Below are 14,387 nucleotides of genomic sequence, written 5' to 3'. Positions count from 1 at the left end.
ACAACTTGGGAAGCAGATTGGGGCTGGTTCTCTGCCTGCTTTCTGATGCTGACTGTACTTCAATTCTCTCAGGGTGAGAAGGACTGGCAAAAGTATGAGACGGCCCGGAGGTTGAAGAAGTGCGTAGATAAAATCCGAAATCAATACAGAGAAGATTGGAAATCCAAAGAGATGAAAGTACGGCAGAGGGCTGTGGCACTGTACTTCATTGACAAAGTAAGGCTCACCCCCAGCACGCTGCCACCCTTGTTGCCCCTTTGGGATACTCAGAACTGCTGTCAGTTCCTAAGGCAGGACTGTGCCCGGTTACTGAGGTATCCTGAGACTTCCTGGTGCTCAGGCCTCCATCTCCTTTTCCTTTCCCATTACCTGGAAATCAAGAGCAATAAACTATTGTACTGACGATGGTTATTTCAGGCAGCATTGTTTTAGGCCAGGCAAAATTCACAGCTGGGTCCCTGAATCTCCCGTTTGGATTACTGGGAGCTTTGTGGACCTTTTGTCTCCAGCTGTTTCAGTTTTTTCCTGCTGGGAATTTCTGCTACTTTGTCAACTCTTCAGCTGACCTCATAGTCATGAGGTTTCATAATTATGCTAAATTTCTCACCACAGCATAAAGAAAACTGAAGTTATATTGAATCACTTGGTGCTATTTAAAGCCTGCTCTCGTAGAGCTGTTGCCTGCTACTATATGATATTTTGACCAGCCAAATTAACAGTTCCTATTCAGAATAGTCTGATGGAACTTCTGTTTGAATAACTGTGTTTTCATATGACTATTACTGGTTTTTCTTAAACAATTAGAAATTGAATTAGCCGAGACAGTTAAAATACATTTTGATGCAGCCAAATGTAGCCTTTAGGTTACTTAAATAACCTAAAGAAAGTATCATATATGTTGTTTGAAGTTTGTTTCTTTAGCATGCAGGGAAAAGTAAAGATGTATAACTAAAGAACTTCTTGATTCTGTGTCAGATTGAGTTCACATGGATCTCAGATTTCTTTAAATGTCGAGCATTTTGAAATTAACATTTTTTAAAAAGAGATTTTGATAGATTGGTAGAAGATTTTTGGCTTTAGAATTATTTAAAAAAGATTTCAGGAAAATCTAGGGAGTTTTTGAAAATGGTCAAAGTTTTGGGTTTTTTCCACTCAATTACATTTTCTCCTCCTTCTACTGGGCGCTCATGATTATAGCACCGTTACAGTCTGAAAGCCTCTAGCATCTGTCCTTTACTGGGATGGTTTGAAATGCTTCCCTCTCTTGTCTTGTTGTAAATGCAGCTTGCTCTGAGAGCTGGCAATGAAAAAGAAGAAGGGGAAACAGCTGACACCGTGGGCTGCTGCTCTCTGCGAGTAGAACATATCAAGCTGCATCCTGAGCTGGATGGCCAGGAATACGTGGTTGAGTTTGACTTCCTCGGAAAAGACTCCATCCGATACTACAACAAAGTCCCTGTTGAGAAGAGGGTAAGGTATCTCCTGGAACACACACAGCCACGGAACTGCAGGAGAATGTGGGCAGTGCAGTCTTATTGGCAATAATAGGGGGCTTTTTTCCTGGTCAGATACAGCAAGCCAGAAAACAAATTAGTTAATGTTCTTCCCTTCTTACTGGTAGCACCTTTAGTTGGGACCTACCAGCCAAAACTTTCTTGGACGGTGTTTCTTCCTTTATTTTTTAGTTGTCTACCAGTTTCATATCTTGGCCTCATTCCAAAATAAATCCCCGTCCAGCAGTTGGAGCTGGAGGGCAGTGTCCAGAAGGACGTTGGTTATATGGATGTAAGCACACCTCTGCAGTTAGCACAGTACGTTGGATCACACGCATACAGTACTGTGTTAATTGTAATGACACAGTGCAGCAAATACTGACCTCTTGGCAAAAAAAAAAGGGAGAAAAAGAACCACATACTATGGCTGGTATAGAAATCAGCAGATGCTAGACTTCTTACTCCCTTGTTTAAGGAAGAGAACATTTTTCAGTTTCAATATACTGGTGTTGGTCTCCCTTCATGTCTCTTCTTCAGAGATTACAATGGGGAATTGATTATTGTGGAACTAGAAATCTCTCAGTGTAAGGTATCTATAGAGGAAGGATGTGTGTGTTGATGAGAAGCTGGAAACTGGGGATTTGAGTACACAGAGCTGGGATTAGTATCTCTGGGTCTCTGTATAATCAAAAAGGCTTCAATTATTTTCCCATCCCAATGAGACTTGTTTAAGATGGAATTGGATGAAACATCTAACGCTGCAGTGCAAAGGGATGGGGTTTTGGTAGCTTTACTCTGTGGGAAATGGCTCAGATGTCTCTTTGGTTGGAATAATTACTGAGAGAAAGGGGAGCAGGTGGCTTTGAGGTCTCCTCGGTTAGGCTGCTAAGCAGAACGGAATCAAGGCTCCTGCAATCTGGATCAAAAGGAAAAAGAATAAAGAGCATTAAATGCCCAGGACTCCTGTTGCTGAGGCAGAACTTTAAACACGAGCATCGTCTTAAGAGATGGATCTTTGCCTCCTATTTGGAAGTTGGGCCCAGCATTGTCACCGTTGCCTGAAAACAGTTGAGATGGCATCTTGGCAGTGTTACTTCCTCACATATTACTGCTGTCCAGCACTGTCCAGCCCTGGTGTCTTAAGGTGTGGGTTTTCTTTTCTTACAGGTTTTTAAGAATCTTCAGCTGTTCATGGAGAACAAGCAGCCTGAGGATGACCTTTTTGACCGCCTCAATGTAAGCACCTAGTTATTTGGAAGGGAATGGTGGTAGAGGACCATAAACAGGCTCACTCTGCACTAGGCAACAACAGCTGCTCTGTTCCAAAAAATGGTTTCAGTGGCAGGTTGTCTTTTTTTTTTTCCAGAGCTGGCCTCAGAGACCTGAGTGAGAGTCTCAATGTGTTGTCTGTATTGTTCACTGTGGCTGCAGGTTCCTGAAGTGATGGGCTTTTACTTTGGAGAGCCTGGCTGGCTCTGACTTGGATAGGTTTTTTCACAGCTCGGAAAAGATGATTGTGAGTTGACGGACTTTCAGAAGCCATCCCTAACGCACTCGGCTCTATGGGAGCACCGTGGTGATTAAAGCACACTCCCTGGGATGGGATAGGCATGTTTGTACCTGCTGGGAACCGTAACCTCCACAGTGAAGGAAAGTTCTTTGACCATTCATGGTGCTTGATTCTAGTCTAATATTTACCAGTTCTTTTTTCACTTGTGGCTTCAGTGATGTTTTGGCCTTTGGGTATCAGGTCCAAGTATGTGCACCATGCTTCTGCCATGAGCTGTATCATCATCATCAGTGTGCCCAGAGATGTCAGTTCTGTAGTCATTTCTAATTCTATTTTCTCCTTTCTGCTTCCTTAGACCAGTATCTTAAATAAACATCTTCAAGACCTTATGGAGGGACTGACAGCCAAGGTATTCCGTACTTACAATGCCTCCATCACGCTACAGCAGCAGCTCAAGGAGCTCACTAACCGTAAGTCCTGTCCTTGTAGTTCCCATCCTGCACTACAGACATGGCTTAACTTTCTATCTGCCTGCCTGGTTGCTGTTCTCCTAGTGTGGGAGTGTTGAAATGCCTGGTGCTGGGACAGTGCAGAGCTCATCTGTGAGCACACTACAGTTTGCCTGATAGGCTATGCCTGGCCTTTACCAAATCTCCACTTGTTAACTGTAAAATGCCATAGGTGACAGGCAATCTCTGTAAACAGCCCTATGGTTCTTGGCTGCTCATTCACAGACACACTGAGAACTGCCAGCTCGCACTTCAACAAGTGTACAAAGTGAACATGTTGGAGGAAACTGCCTTGAGCAGTGCTCTGCTATTGAGCATGGCTGTGCTTCCTCTATCTCTTGAGAGACAAATGTTGTCTTTGTTGGTCTTGAGAGAGTTAAGGTTTGGAATGGAAGGGGTCAGGCTCTTGGCACTTTGATTCAAGTGTAGTGTTGAGACTGTCCCATCAGAGGGCATGGTCATTCCTGCAGTGATTGTGAGCTTGTAGAGTTGTTGGGCAGCGCTGACTGGGGCTGCTCAGCCCTGTGGAACACGAACTGTTCACCACTTTCTTTTGCTTTGCAGCGGATGATAACATCCCAGCGAAGATCCTTTCCTATAACCGTGCCAACAGAGCGGTTGCCATTTTGTGTAACCACCAGAGGGCTCCACCGAAGACCTTTGAGAAGTCCATGATGAACCTGCAGAGCAAGGTACCCCCCAGCCTCTGGGTTGGGGCAGGGCTCCAAGTGCTGCATCCCAGGAGTCGTGTTTCCTTTCACTTGAGGTGAAATGGAAGCGGAGCCTGCTTTTCCCTGTCAGGAATCGATTAGTGCTGCATCAGGTGGATCTGCTTGGAGAGGCAGACTCTAGAAGCACAGTGTTGTGCTGGAAGGGCCACCTTTCAGCTGTAGTACTCTTACACTTATAAAGATCATGACCAGACCCCTTTATTCTGTTGCTAATCAGACATTGAGTTCTGCTGCCATCAAGCTTTCAGAGCAGCAGCCTAGCTCTGATTTGTATCCTCTAAAGAGCTCAGAGTGGACATCCAGTTGTGTGAATCCCAGGCCATTGTCAGCGCAGGCTGCGTATGTGACACATTGTGCCCCTCTGACTTGACCTCTTCCTTTGCAAATTGTTTCTGGTGGAGGTCGTGAGGTCCAAAGGATTTAGGTCTGCTTCTGGTCTGGCTTTAGAATAACCTTCACAATCAGGACTTCTGGTTTGCACTGCAGTGACCCCTGCTTCTGTAACACCTAACATGGCTGCCTTCACCCTAGATCTTAGAGCTGGGGGGATGTTTAAGGGGATTGGCTGAAGGGGCTGCATAATGCTATATCTCCCTGAATCCTGAATTTACCAGTGGAGAACTGCTTGAAGCTTTAATACTTTTCAGCCAGAAAGATTTGGAGGCAAGAACAGATCCCTGCTAAGGGAAGAGGGATCGTTCTTCCATGGTATTTTCAGAACTGGTACTGCTGGGATACATTAAAGATAGGCAAGCTGCCTAGATGGGCTGTTGGCAGGTCCCTTTGCCTGCTTTGTTGTAGCTTTATTAGAAGGCTTCCAGGAGCTTTCTGCCAGCACACCACCTTGTCTTTGGCAATGACTGGAACCCTGTTTTCCAAGGGAAACTCCTCACTACGATAGGATTTGCAGCAAACTGAAAAGTCAGTGGCCTCGTTGTTCTGCAGAAGTGCACCTGAGCGCTGATAACTTCTGAACTCGGTCACAAACTCACTCCTTTGGTCGTGCTGCCCAGGGGTGACTGCCACAGTTGTCTGCAGCTTGTTGACAGTGCCGCCCTCTGGTTTTGCCTCTCCTAGATCGATGCCAAGAAGGAGCAGTTAGCTGATGCCAGGAGAGAACTGAAAAGCGCCAAAGCTGATGCCAAGGTCCGGAGGGATGAGAAGTCTAAAAAGTAAGGCTGGTCCTACTAGGCTGTGCAATGCTCCCAGCACCTCGAGCTCAAAATGGGTGCTTCAGCCCTCTGTTCTGTTTCCCCAGCCTGTGATCCAATTGATTTGGGAAGACTTTCTCAAGCTTTCTTATCCCCTCTTTCTTCTGTGCATGAAGAAATGGCCTTCAAGCCATCTGTGCTCTGCAGAGTAGTCACAGGGCTGCTGGGTTAAGGGAGCTCTGAAGGCAGAATCCAACATGACTATTACAGAGGGATAGGTGGGTTGGTTTTAAAGTGGGTGTAGCATCAGTGTAGTTGAGGCTGTTGCTTCCAACCCTTTAAAACAAAACTACTGCTTAGGATTTCTGTGCTGCATCTTTCAAAATGTCGGTTCTTAATTGCATGTGCTGAGTGTTTTGTGTCACCATCTGTGCTGACACAACTGCCTTTTGAGGCTGGAAGCATTGCTTACATGGAGCAGAGTCCCTTTGCCTTCCCACAACACTGCTGCCTGAAGCCCAGCAGGTCATTAGGCATTAACTATTTTTTCCTCCCTCACCCCAGGGCAGTGGAGAGCAAGAAAAAAGCAGTGCAGAGGATTGAGGAGCAGCTGATGAAGCTGGAGGTTCAGGCTACAGATAGGGAGGAGAACAAGCAGATCGCCTTGAGCACCTCCAAACTCAACTATCTGGATCCTAGGATCTCTGTTGCTTGGTAAGTGCCTGCCCTGGGCTGTGCAGAACTGCATCTTCACGTGCATGTAATCCCACTGTCTGTAGGCAAGGGCTGTGGCTGAGAGCAGTGCCCCTGGGCTGCCAGGGAGGTCTGACTCTTTATGGCCTTCTCTTCTGTCTCCACATGGTTTGGGGAAGTTTTCAGTGGATCTCTTGGGTCAGGTGCCACATGCCAGTCACAGCCAGCGCTGTGATGGCTCAGATTGTGCAGGGTGCAGCAGTGGAAGGCTGGTCCTGCCTGGTGGCTGCGTGTCCTGTAATGGAGCTGAGCTAGGGAAGTGCTGGGGAGGGTTCTGCTGCACCACAAGGCTTTGGGAACCTGTGCTGGGCTGACACTTAACAGCATCTCTTCTTCTGCAGGTGTAAGAAGTGGGGAATTCCTATAGAGAAGATATATAACAAAACCCAGCGAGAGAAATTTGCCTGGGCTATCGACATGGCAGAGGAAGACTATGAGTTTTAACCTGTTTTTAATGAGATGAATGTTATGGGAATAAAAGGGGGAGTAGCCTGGTTTTTAGGAAGATTGATAAACTGTGAGCCTTACTTGTCCTTGGATGCTGGGGAGGGGGGAGAAAAGGGGCAAGTGAGCATGGGATAAAACAGCCAACATCTTGTAGAAAGCATAACCTGGAAATATCCTAAAGGAGCTGAGCCAGTTGTCCTATGGACAACTTATTTAAAAATGTTTCAGAGATCCAAATTCTAGCTGTCTGGTTTGTGTGGTTTTTCTCTTGAGGCAGAGCAAGTGGATGGAGGATTTGTCAACCTTCCGCCAGGCAAATTCACCATCACACTGAGAGCGTGGGAATCTTTAGCTACTGTATACAAAATCCAATTATATTGGTGCGTTTTTACAGTTAGGGTTTTGCAATAACTTCTATATTTTAATAGAAAATGGACTCCTTAACCCCTGCCCTTCCCCCGCCCCATTTCAGAATCTAACAGATCCGATTTAAGAAACCCAACGCACCTGTTACAGCTGTCACTTATATCATGGAAGTATCCAATATTATTTTTTTTTAATTGTCACTTGAAACGGTCGTGGCATTGGAACATAAATAACAAATATCCACCGCATCCGTCGGAAGCAGAGCGTGATGGGAAATGGAAATGGGCCCCCCCGCCTCGTGTGCGTTCCTTTTGTTTTGTTTCTAAATGTGAATTTTTATTTCTTTTAATTATTTTAAAATATTTAAACCGTTTTTCTTTCCTTCTTCTTGATCTCAAAGATCACATCGATGGGGGGGGGGGGGGGGGGGGGCCGTGCTTTGGGATCCAGCACAAACGCAGCGGGCAGCGAATGCCGTTCCCGTCACGCTTTGTAGTGAACGCGCTCTGTACACTTCAAGAATATTTCCCTTTAGGTTTGTCAGACTGTTTTACCTTTCCCCCCCCACCCCCCCCTTTTTTTTTCTAAGCCCCCTCTCTTTTACTTGAAAGATTTTATTGTGTAAAAAGAAGTTTCACAGGTCAAAAATTTCGAGGGAAATGAGCATCGGTCCAAAAAGGAAAATAATCAAAATTTTAGGGCTTTTATTTTTTTTTTTTTTCCTTTTGTAATTGTGTAAAAAAATTTTAAAAAATTACAAAGCAGAATTTTAATGTGAAACCTTTTTTTGCTATAATCATTAGTTTTAGAGGCATTGTTAGCGTAGTGTGTGTGCGAAGACCATTTCCTGCAGCCTTTCCTCAACAAGTATCTTCTATTTTTATCATGAATTCCCTTTTAATCAACTGTAGGTTATTTAAAATAAATTCCTACGACTTAACTGAGTGTTGGCGTCGGTGTGTTCTTTCACCAAGGGCCCCAGCCCTGCACCAAGGTCAGGATGCTGTGCTGGAGCGTCCTGGGAGAGGGGCTCTGCCCCCATAGCGAGACGAGGAGCTTCCCTCATCCAAACAGCCACACGAGGTGCTGAGGGATGGCGGGGGCTGGGGTGCACCCAGCAGGCCCGAGTTGAGCTGTAGGTGGGTTCATGGAACAATGCAGCACGTGAAAAATCTCTATTTCTGCAGCCTGCCCCAAAGAACTTCCCATCCCACACTGCTGAGCGCTGTGCTGGGGCGAGCAGAGCGCAACGGGGGCTGAGCACACACCTCTCCTCTGGGGAAAACTGAGGCAGCGAGCACTAATGGGACCAGAAAGGGTGAGTTGGCTTGGCACTGCATCTGCTCTGGCAGCCCAGCTGTGCTGCGGGCAGCCCAAGGAAGGCTGCAAACCCTGCTGGCTGCAGCCCCATCCCCCCTGCGGCCTCACAGGCTGCAAATTGAAAACAGGTGAGCTGGGAGGCAAAAGCAGCCTGCGTTCCTGCAGGGAGCTGTTTTGGAGAGCCCAGCAGGAGAAGCTCCGTATTCCCATGGCTTCCATCCTGGGCTACAACAGCCCTAATGCTGCTGTTCACTGGAGACCGTGGGGCTGTTCTCAGTGCTGATCCCTGCCATGGCACACAGCAGTTTCTGGGCTCTCATGTAGGAAGGATGCTGAGCTCAGGCACACGGGGGTGGCTGCAGGGTTTTGCTTCCCCAGCCCTGGAGACCATCTCTGCACTGTGCCTGCTAGAAGAGCTCACCCCACTGCTCAGGGAGCATGGATTTCTTTGGAAGAGCCCAAGGAGAAAAGGCTGTGCTTGGGGCAGATCCCTGCACAGCTGTTGGATAGTGGCAGGCAGCAAACAAAAGGGCTTCTGCTGAGGTTCTCCAGTGGCACCTGCAGGGCCTTGGTGCTGGGCAATGTGCTCTGACAGCACAGCCAGACGGGTCTGGGAGCACAGTAATCACTGCCTCTGTTTTTCCCACAGCCATATTACTGCCTAGGTTTGGCCCTCAGAACAATGATATGCCCACAGCACTTTGCTATTTGAGGAGCCCTGGGAGCAGGCTGCTTCCTGCTGGTCCTCAACAGGGACGAATGGGGAGCAGCTTCCTTATGGGACCTGGCATGAAGCTCACGTGGCTGCCTGCCGGCACTGCCCTGTCCATGTAGGCCAGGTTTGTATCTCACTCTGTTCATCTTTTCCTGTCCCAAAAATGGGTGAGATGCTGAACTGTGAAACTTGGAGGGCTGCTCTGCACGCGTGTATTTGTCCCTTTGGAGCCTGGTGGAGCATGAGGGCAGAAGCAGCAGCAGTGGGATCTGTTGAATCGTAGAATCCTATATCCCAAATTGGAAGGGATCCAAAAGGATCATTGAGTTCAACTCCTGGCTCCTCACAGGAGCACCCAACAATCAGACCATATGTCTGAGATGGTCATCCAGAATGGTGAGCTGGTGCCAGCTCAGCAAGTGGTGCCCTCTGCACAGTGGGGTCACCCCTGTGCCAGGCAGCACTCAGACACACGCTGCGGTCCTGCAGACCGCACAGATCACAGAATCATAGAATGTCCTGGGTTGAAAAGGACCACAATGATCATCTCGTTTCAACCCTGCTGCTCTGTGCAGGGTCGCCAACCACCAGACCAGGCTGCCCAGAGCCACATCCAGCCTGGCCTCAAATGATGTGTGCAGCAAATAGGTATCTACAAACAACCACAGAACTGTACGTGCTATATGGGGGCCTTCAGCAAATCACTGCCCCCCGCTTGCCCTGCTGCTGGTTTTGGGAGCACCCGGCAGCCCCCCACCCCCACGCTCTGCTCCGTACACCAGGGGACATGGCGACCCATAAGCCCCTCCGCTGCCCCCTCTGCCACGCCGGGCCCCCACACCGCGCGTCCCCCTCATCCCGGGGCAGCTGTTTGGCAGCACACATCTGGCGGCCAGTTGAGCGCAGCTGGGGGGCCGGGCTGGGGGGCCCGGAGGGTTCTGGTGCCGCCACCACCATCATCTGCTTCTCCACGGGCACCCCGAGGCGCTTCCATCCACGCGTGGGTCCGCCTGAAGCGCGGAGCCGCACCTCGGCCCCGGCTCCGCGCGCGCCCCGGGGACGGCGGCTCCCCGCCTCCTGCCCGCTCCCCCCGCACCGCGCGGGCCCCACGCGTGGAGGCGCCGTCCTTCGGCCGCGCTCCGCCCCTTCGCTCCTCCTCCTTCTCCTCCCGCAGCTCCCGGCCGCGGGGCGGGCGGGTCGGGGCGCGGCGGCGGTGGCGCTGCGGGCGCTCCGCTCCCCTTTGTTCGCGGCGCAGCGCGGTGCGGGCGGCGGGCGCTGATGGCGGCGGGGCCGGGGGCGCCCAGCGAGGCGGAGGCGGCGCATCTCTGCCGCAGCCTGGAGGTGGGCACCGTCATGACCCTCTTCTACTCCAAAAAGTCGCAGCGGCCCGAGAGGAAAACTTTCCAGGTGAAGCTGGAAACGCGGCAGGTCACCTGGAGCCGTGGCTCCGAGAAGACCGAGGGAGCCGGTGAGTGTGAGCCGAGCCCACCCCCACCCCACAACCACCACCAACCACCACCTCCTCGCCCCGGGAACGCGGCACCGGGCAGGAAAAGCAGGACGAGGTGTTCCTGCTTCCTGCGGGATGGGGGCGGTGGGAGTCTCTCCGCACCCTCCCGCCTCCACTCACCCACTCACACACCCAAAAAAAAAAAAGACAAAAGGAACCCAATCTCCCCCCGCCCCCCCCCCCAAGCCCCCTGGTAGCCCCGGGGGCCCCCCCCGGCCGGGCCCCCCGTGCCGGGGTCCGGTTTCGGTGCCCCCCCCGGGGCAGCCCGAGCTCCTCCGTGCCGTGTAGATCCGTCCCGGCCCCGTGCGGTGTTCGGCCCCGAAAGCTGTACGAGAGCTGCGGGGGCCGCGACTGAGCGCAACAGATGGGATGGAAGGAGCGCAAAGCGGGGCGAAACGCGGCAGCGCGGCTCCCGCCTCCCGCTTAGCCGAGGATGGGGCGTCGGCAGGTTCGGTACCGCCGGGTTCGCTGCGGACCCCGGCAGGGTTGCGGTGGGACACGGTTGGTGGCGGCTCTTTCCCTCACACGGTGCCCTGCGGGGGCAGAGATTTGTCAGAGCTGCTGGAGACCACAGGGAGAGGTGGGAAGGGGAGGGGGGGAGGCCCTGCGCTGGGAAACTTCCGAGTCTGGTGCTGCTTTCCTGGGCTCTGGGCTCTTGAGTTCGCATCGCCAATGCTGTGTCTCCCCGCTGACCATCCGATACGTGGATGGCGTGATACAGCAGAGCCGTGGCAAGGCCGAACTGCTCTGCAAGTGCTGCAGGCCCACAGTGGGGAGAGCAGGAGCTCAGAGCCCTGCTGGGTCCTCAGATGAAGGATGGAGGTGTGGTGGTTGCTGTGCTCCTCTGGTGGGACCCCGGAATGCAACTGTCCCAGCTGGGGGCTTTGTTTGAGACTGTGCCCCGCAGCATCTCCATGCAGCTCTGGAAGGGCTCTGCGGCCCTTTGGAGGTGTTGAGCTCCCCACGGGGCTTTCAGGCTCCCTTCTCCCCATGGGCAGACTCCCATGAGTCTCTGTAGGGCTGGGACTGTGCCTTCCAAGGGATCCATCCTCAGCTGTGCTGGTGATGTGGTTGTGGGGTTCTGCTGCTGTGCCAACAGCCAGGAGCGGGACGGAAAAAGTACAGAGTGCATCCCAGGGACAGAGATGATCAAACAATAATTTTAAAAATCCATAGTTTTTTAGCAAGAGAAAAATGGGGATTGATGAACTCCAACTAGAGGTTCCATCCCATGCATCCATCCATCCATCCATCCATCCATCCCCATCTGCTGCTGGCACCAGCAGTCCTGTGCTCAGTAGCACAGCATGGCCCACCCCCAGGCTGCAGCCCTCGGTGCCCCCCATGGTGTCCCTCAGCTCCCAGGCAGAAGCTGTCCTCCTGCCCTGCTCCTTTGTGAGATGTCCTGGGCAGTACAAGGTGGAAGTATTGGTTTGTGTCGTTTTCCCCGAGGCCAAGCTGTGCTGGGATGTGAGCAGGAGGCTGGGGGATGCTCTATGTGGCAGCACTGGATTGGATGTGACTTGCAATGTGTGTGAGGCAGGAAGCAGGCAGCTGGCAGGTGTGCTGTGCCCTGCGTGGAGCAGCGCCTCTACCCCAATGCCTGTGCATCACCAAGTGCTGCCATCATGGATTGGGAATGGGTGTTTGCTGGGGGATGGAGAGCTGGAGGGAGCTTTGGGTGGTCCTGTGCATGAGTTGTCTGGGTAGGAATCATGCTGGTTTCTGGTTGGTTGCGTATTAGGAAAAGCTTCTTCTCAGAAAGAGAGTTGATGCAGTGGCACAGCTGCCCATGGCGTGCTGGGCTCAGCGTCCCTGGAGGTGTTCAGGAACTGTTGGGATGTGGCTCTGAGGGATGTGGTCAGTGGGTGTGGTGTGATGGGTTGGGGATCTTAGTGGTCTTTCCAAATCTTAATGACCCTTTAGCCCGTTTCAGAGTGAGGAAGCAACTACAGGTAACCCAGGGGTCTCAGATTTGAGTCACATCCCTGTCAGGGAGAGTTTCCTTCTCTCAGGACACCGTGCACTCAGCAGCAGTGAGGTTGGGCTGAAGAGATGTGCTCATGGTGGGATGAGCAGCATCAGCACTGGAGCTCTCTGGGGCTGGATGCGCGCACAGAGGTGCAGGCAAGTCACTGCTAGCATGACCCTGGTTGGGGTGTGGGGATGCAATACCTTGGTACCAGGAGGAGGGGGGACCTGGCTGGGTGACCCCTGTGTGGAGCTTTGTGCGTGTCACATAAAGAGTGACCTTGTGTGATGGGCAGCACTCACTGCCCTCCCAGCAGCTCTGACTCAGCAGCGGGCACTGCCAGCTGGGCCGGGATGAAGAACCTCCTCTGTCTGCACGGGCCCATCTCTGCTCCTCGTTAGGCTGCTGGGGCAGAAGGAGGGATTGGCTTGGGCGGGGGGAGCATCTCGCCTGGAAAGTGCTTTTCCAAAACCAACATCGTGTGCAAAAAGAGCAATCTGTGCACACACGAAAAAGCCATTTGTCCATTAATATTTGTCTTTACGCTGGGTGTTTTCAGCCAGCTCTCATTATCAGCGCATAGCTTTCTTGCTAATAACTCCGCCGAGGGCCGGGCTGTAACGGTGGGAAGAGCTCTAATAATTTTCTGTTCTTTTTGTTAATCACCCACAGCACAACAGAGCCGATCCCCGGAGTCCTTTGTCTTTTATGCACTTTTTTTTTTTACTTCCTGTGTTATGTAATTCTTTTTTAATGTAAGAAGGTCCTGCCTTCATAACTCTGCATCCTGGGGGGGTTGCGGGCCGGCTCCTAATTGATCTGTTTTTCTTGAACCGCATCTGAAAACTCAGAGAGTTTGCTCAGAGCACGAGCTGCAAATTTGGAGCAGATGTTTGTTTTATAGGAGAGAGAGGGGGAGGAAGGGGGTAAACACCTCGACAAAGCTCTTGGATGCGTTCTGGCGCTCTGTGAAATGAGCTCAGTCCTGTGGAGGTGGAGAGAAGCCGTTGTGGCAATGCAGGAAGAAGGCAGAACTGTAAAACAGGAACGCAAAGCGACCCCGCAGGGCAGCCCTGCTGTGTCTCGGGGCCAGCAGCGATGCTGTGTGCCTCCCTCCCAGCCTGCTGCACGGGAAGGCTCCTGGGGACATCAGGTCTGGGGACGCGTGCCCCCCAGCAGCAGAGCAGCCCCCCCCAGCTGCTGACCTCTGCTGCCCTTTGCACCGCATCATGAGGTGGTCACTGCTATCAGTGCCAGCACAGCGCCCGCTCAGCCCCGTTATCTTATCAGGGCGCCACCTGCGGCCACCAGCGATGGCCATCGGCGTCCCACGGCCCCTGGAGAGCGGGCGGGCAGCCTGCTGCCTATCTGGCAGATTGCAGATGGAGGCCAAAAGGCTCTGCTGTGTGCTCTGCAGGAGTCGGTGCTCAGGTCTGCGTGTGGCCAACGTGCTGCAGGAAAGGGCGCAGCCTCCTGTGGGGTTCGGCGGTCCTGGGAACGCAGGCGCTGCTCTTGGGCTGAGATCTGCTCCTCCAGGGAGCTCTTGTCCCCCGGGAGGGGACCCAAGTGACGCTGCCGTGCCGTGATGAGGATGCAGAGTGGCCCGTCAGGATCGTCCATGGGACAGACTTTGCTTCCTCGAGTGCAGCCATAAGCATCTCCCTGCTGAAAAGGGCTGAACAGGAGTGGGAGAGGAGGGCATGTGGTCCAGGGCATCCCTGGGCAAATCTGCCAGCTTCCCTGGGAGCCCAGGCAGGGACTGTGTGTGCCATGTATCTGCTCCTGGGCTACTACAGGCAGTGAGACCTGGTGCGCAGCATGGCATGGCAGGGAGAATGTTCTTGGCAGGTGCTCAGAATGCTTTCAGAAAGTTACACCCCATCCACTCATACCTCTTCCCCTTGGCCTGT

The 14,387-nt window shown here is 52.0% G+C and overlaps 2 protein-coding genes across 2 annotated transcripts in view; both read left to right on the top strand.

Annotated features, from left to right (window-relative positions):
- Positions 1-7,323, top strand: part of TOP1 (DNA topoisomerase I) — a 61,853-nt gene extending 54,530 nt beyond the window's left edge. Inside the window, exons 14-21 of the mRNA XM_042883613.1 lie at positions 73-216; positions 1,285-1,470; positions 2,661-2,729; positions 3,359-3,473; positions 4,077-4,204; positions 5,321-5,415; positions 5,959-6,108; positions 6,489-7,323. Of these exons, the coding sequence (XP_042739547.1) occupies positions 73-216; positions 1,285-1,470; positions 2,661-2,729; positions 3,359-3,473; positions 4,077-4,204; positions 5,321-5,415; positions 5,959-6,108; positions 6,489-6,591 (990 nt within the window). The 3' untranslated portion in view covers positions 6,592-7,323. The remainder of the gene's footprint in view (positions 1-72; positions 217-1,284; positions 1,471-2,660; positions 2,730-3,358; positions 3,474-4,076; positions 4,205-5,320; positions 5,416-5,958; positions 6,109-6,488) is intronic.
- Positions 7,324-10,282: 2,959 nt separating this feature from the next.
- Positions 10,283-14,387, top strand: part of PLCG1 (phospholipase C gamma 1) — a 29,984-nt gene continuing 25,879 nt past the window's right edge. Inside the window, exon 1 of the mRNA XM_042883665.1 lies at positions 10,283-10,463. Coding sequence (XP_042739599.1) covers positions 10,349-10,463 — 115 coding nt within the window. The 5' untranslated portion in view covers positions 10,283-10,348. The remainder of the gene's footprint in view (positions 10,464-14,387) is intronic.

Source organism: Lagopus leucura, unplaced genomic scaffold (genome assembly GCF_019238085.1).
Source record: "Lagopus leucura isolate 7727_CA_CO unplaced genomic scaffold, USGS_WTPT01 Super-Scaffold_100039, whole genome shotgun sequence".
Taxonomy (NCBI): Eukaryota; Metazoa; Chordata; class Aves; order Galliformes; family Phasianidae; genus Lagopus; species Lagopus leucura.
The sequence above is the reverse complement of the archived record's forward strand: the minus strand, read 5'-3'. Positions and strand labels throughout refer to the sequence as shown.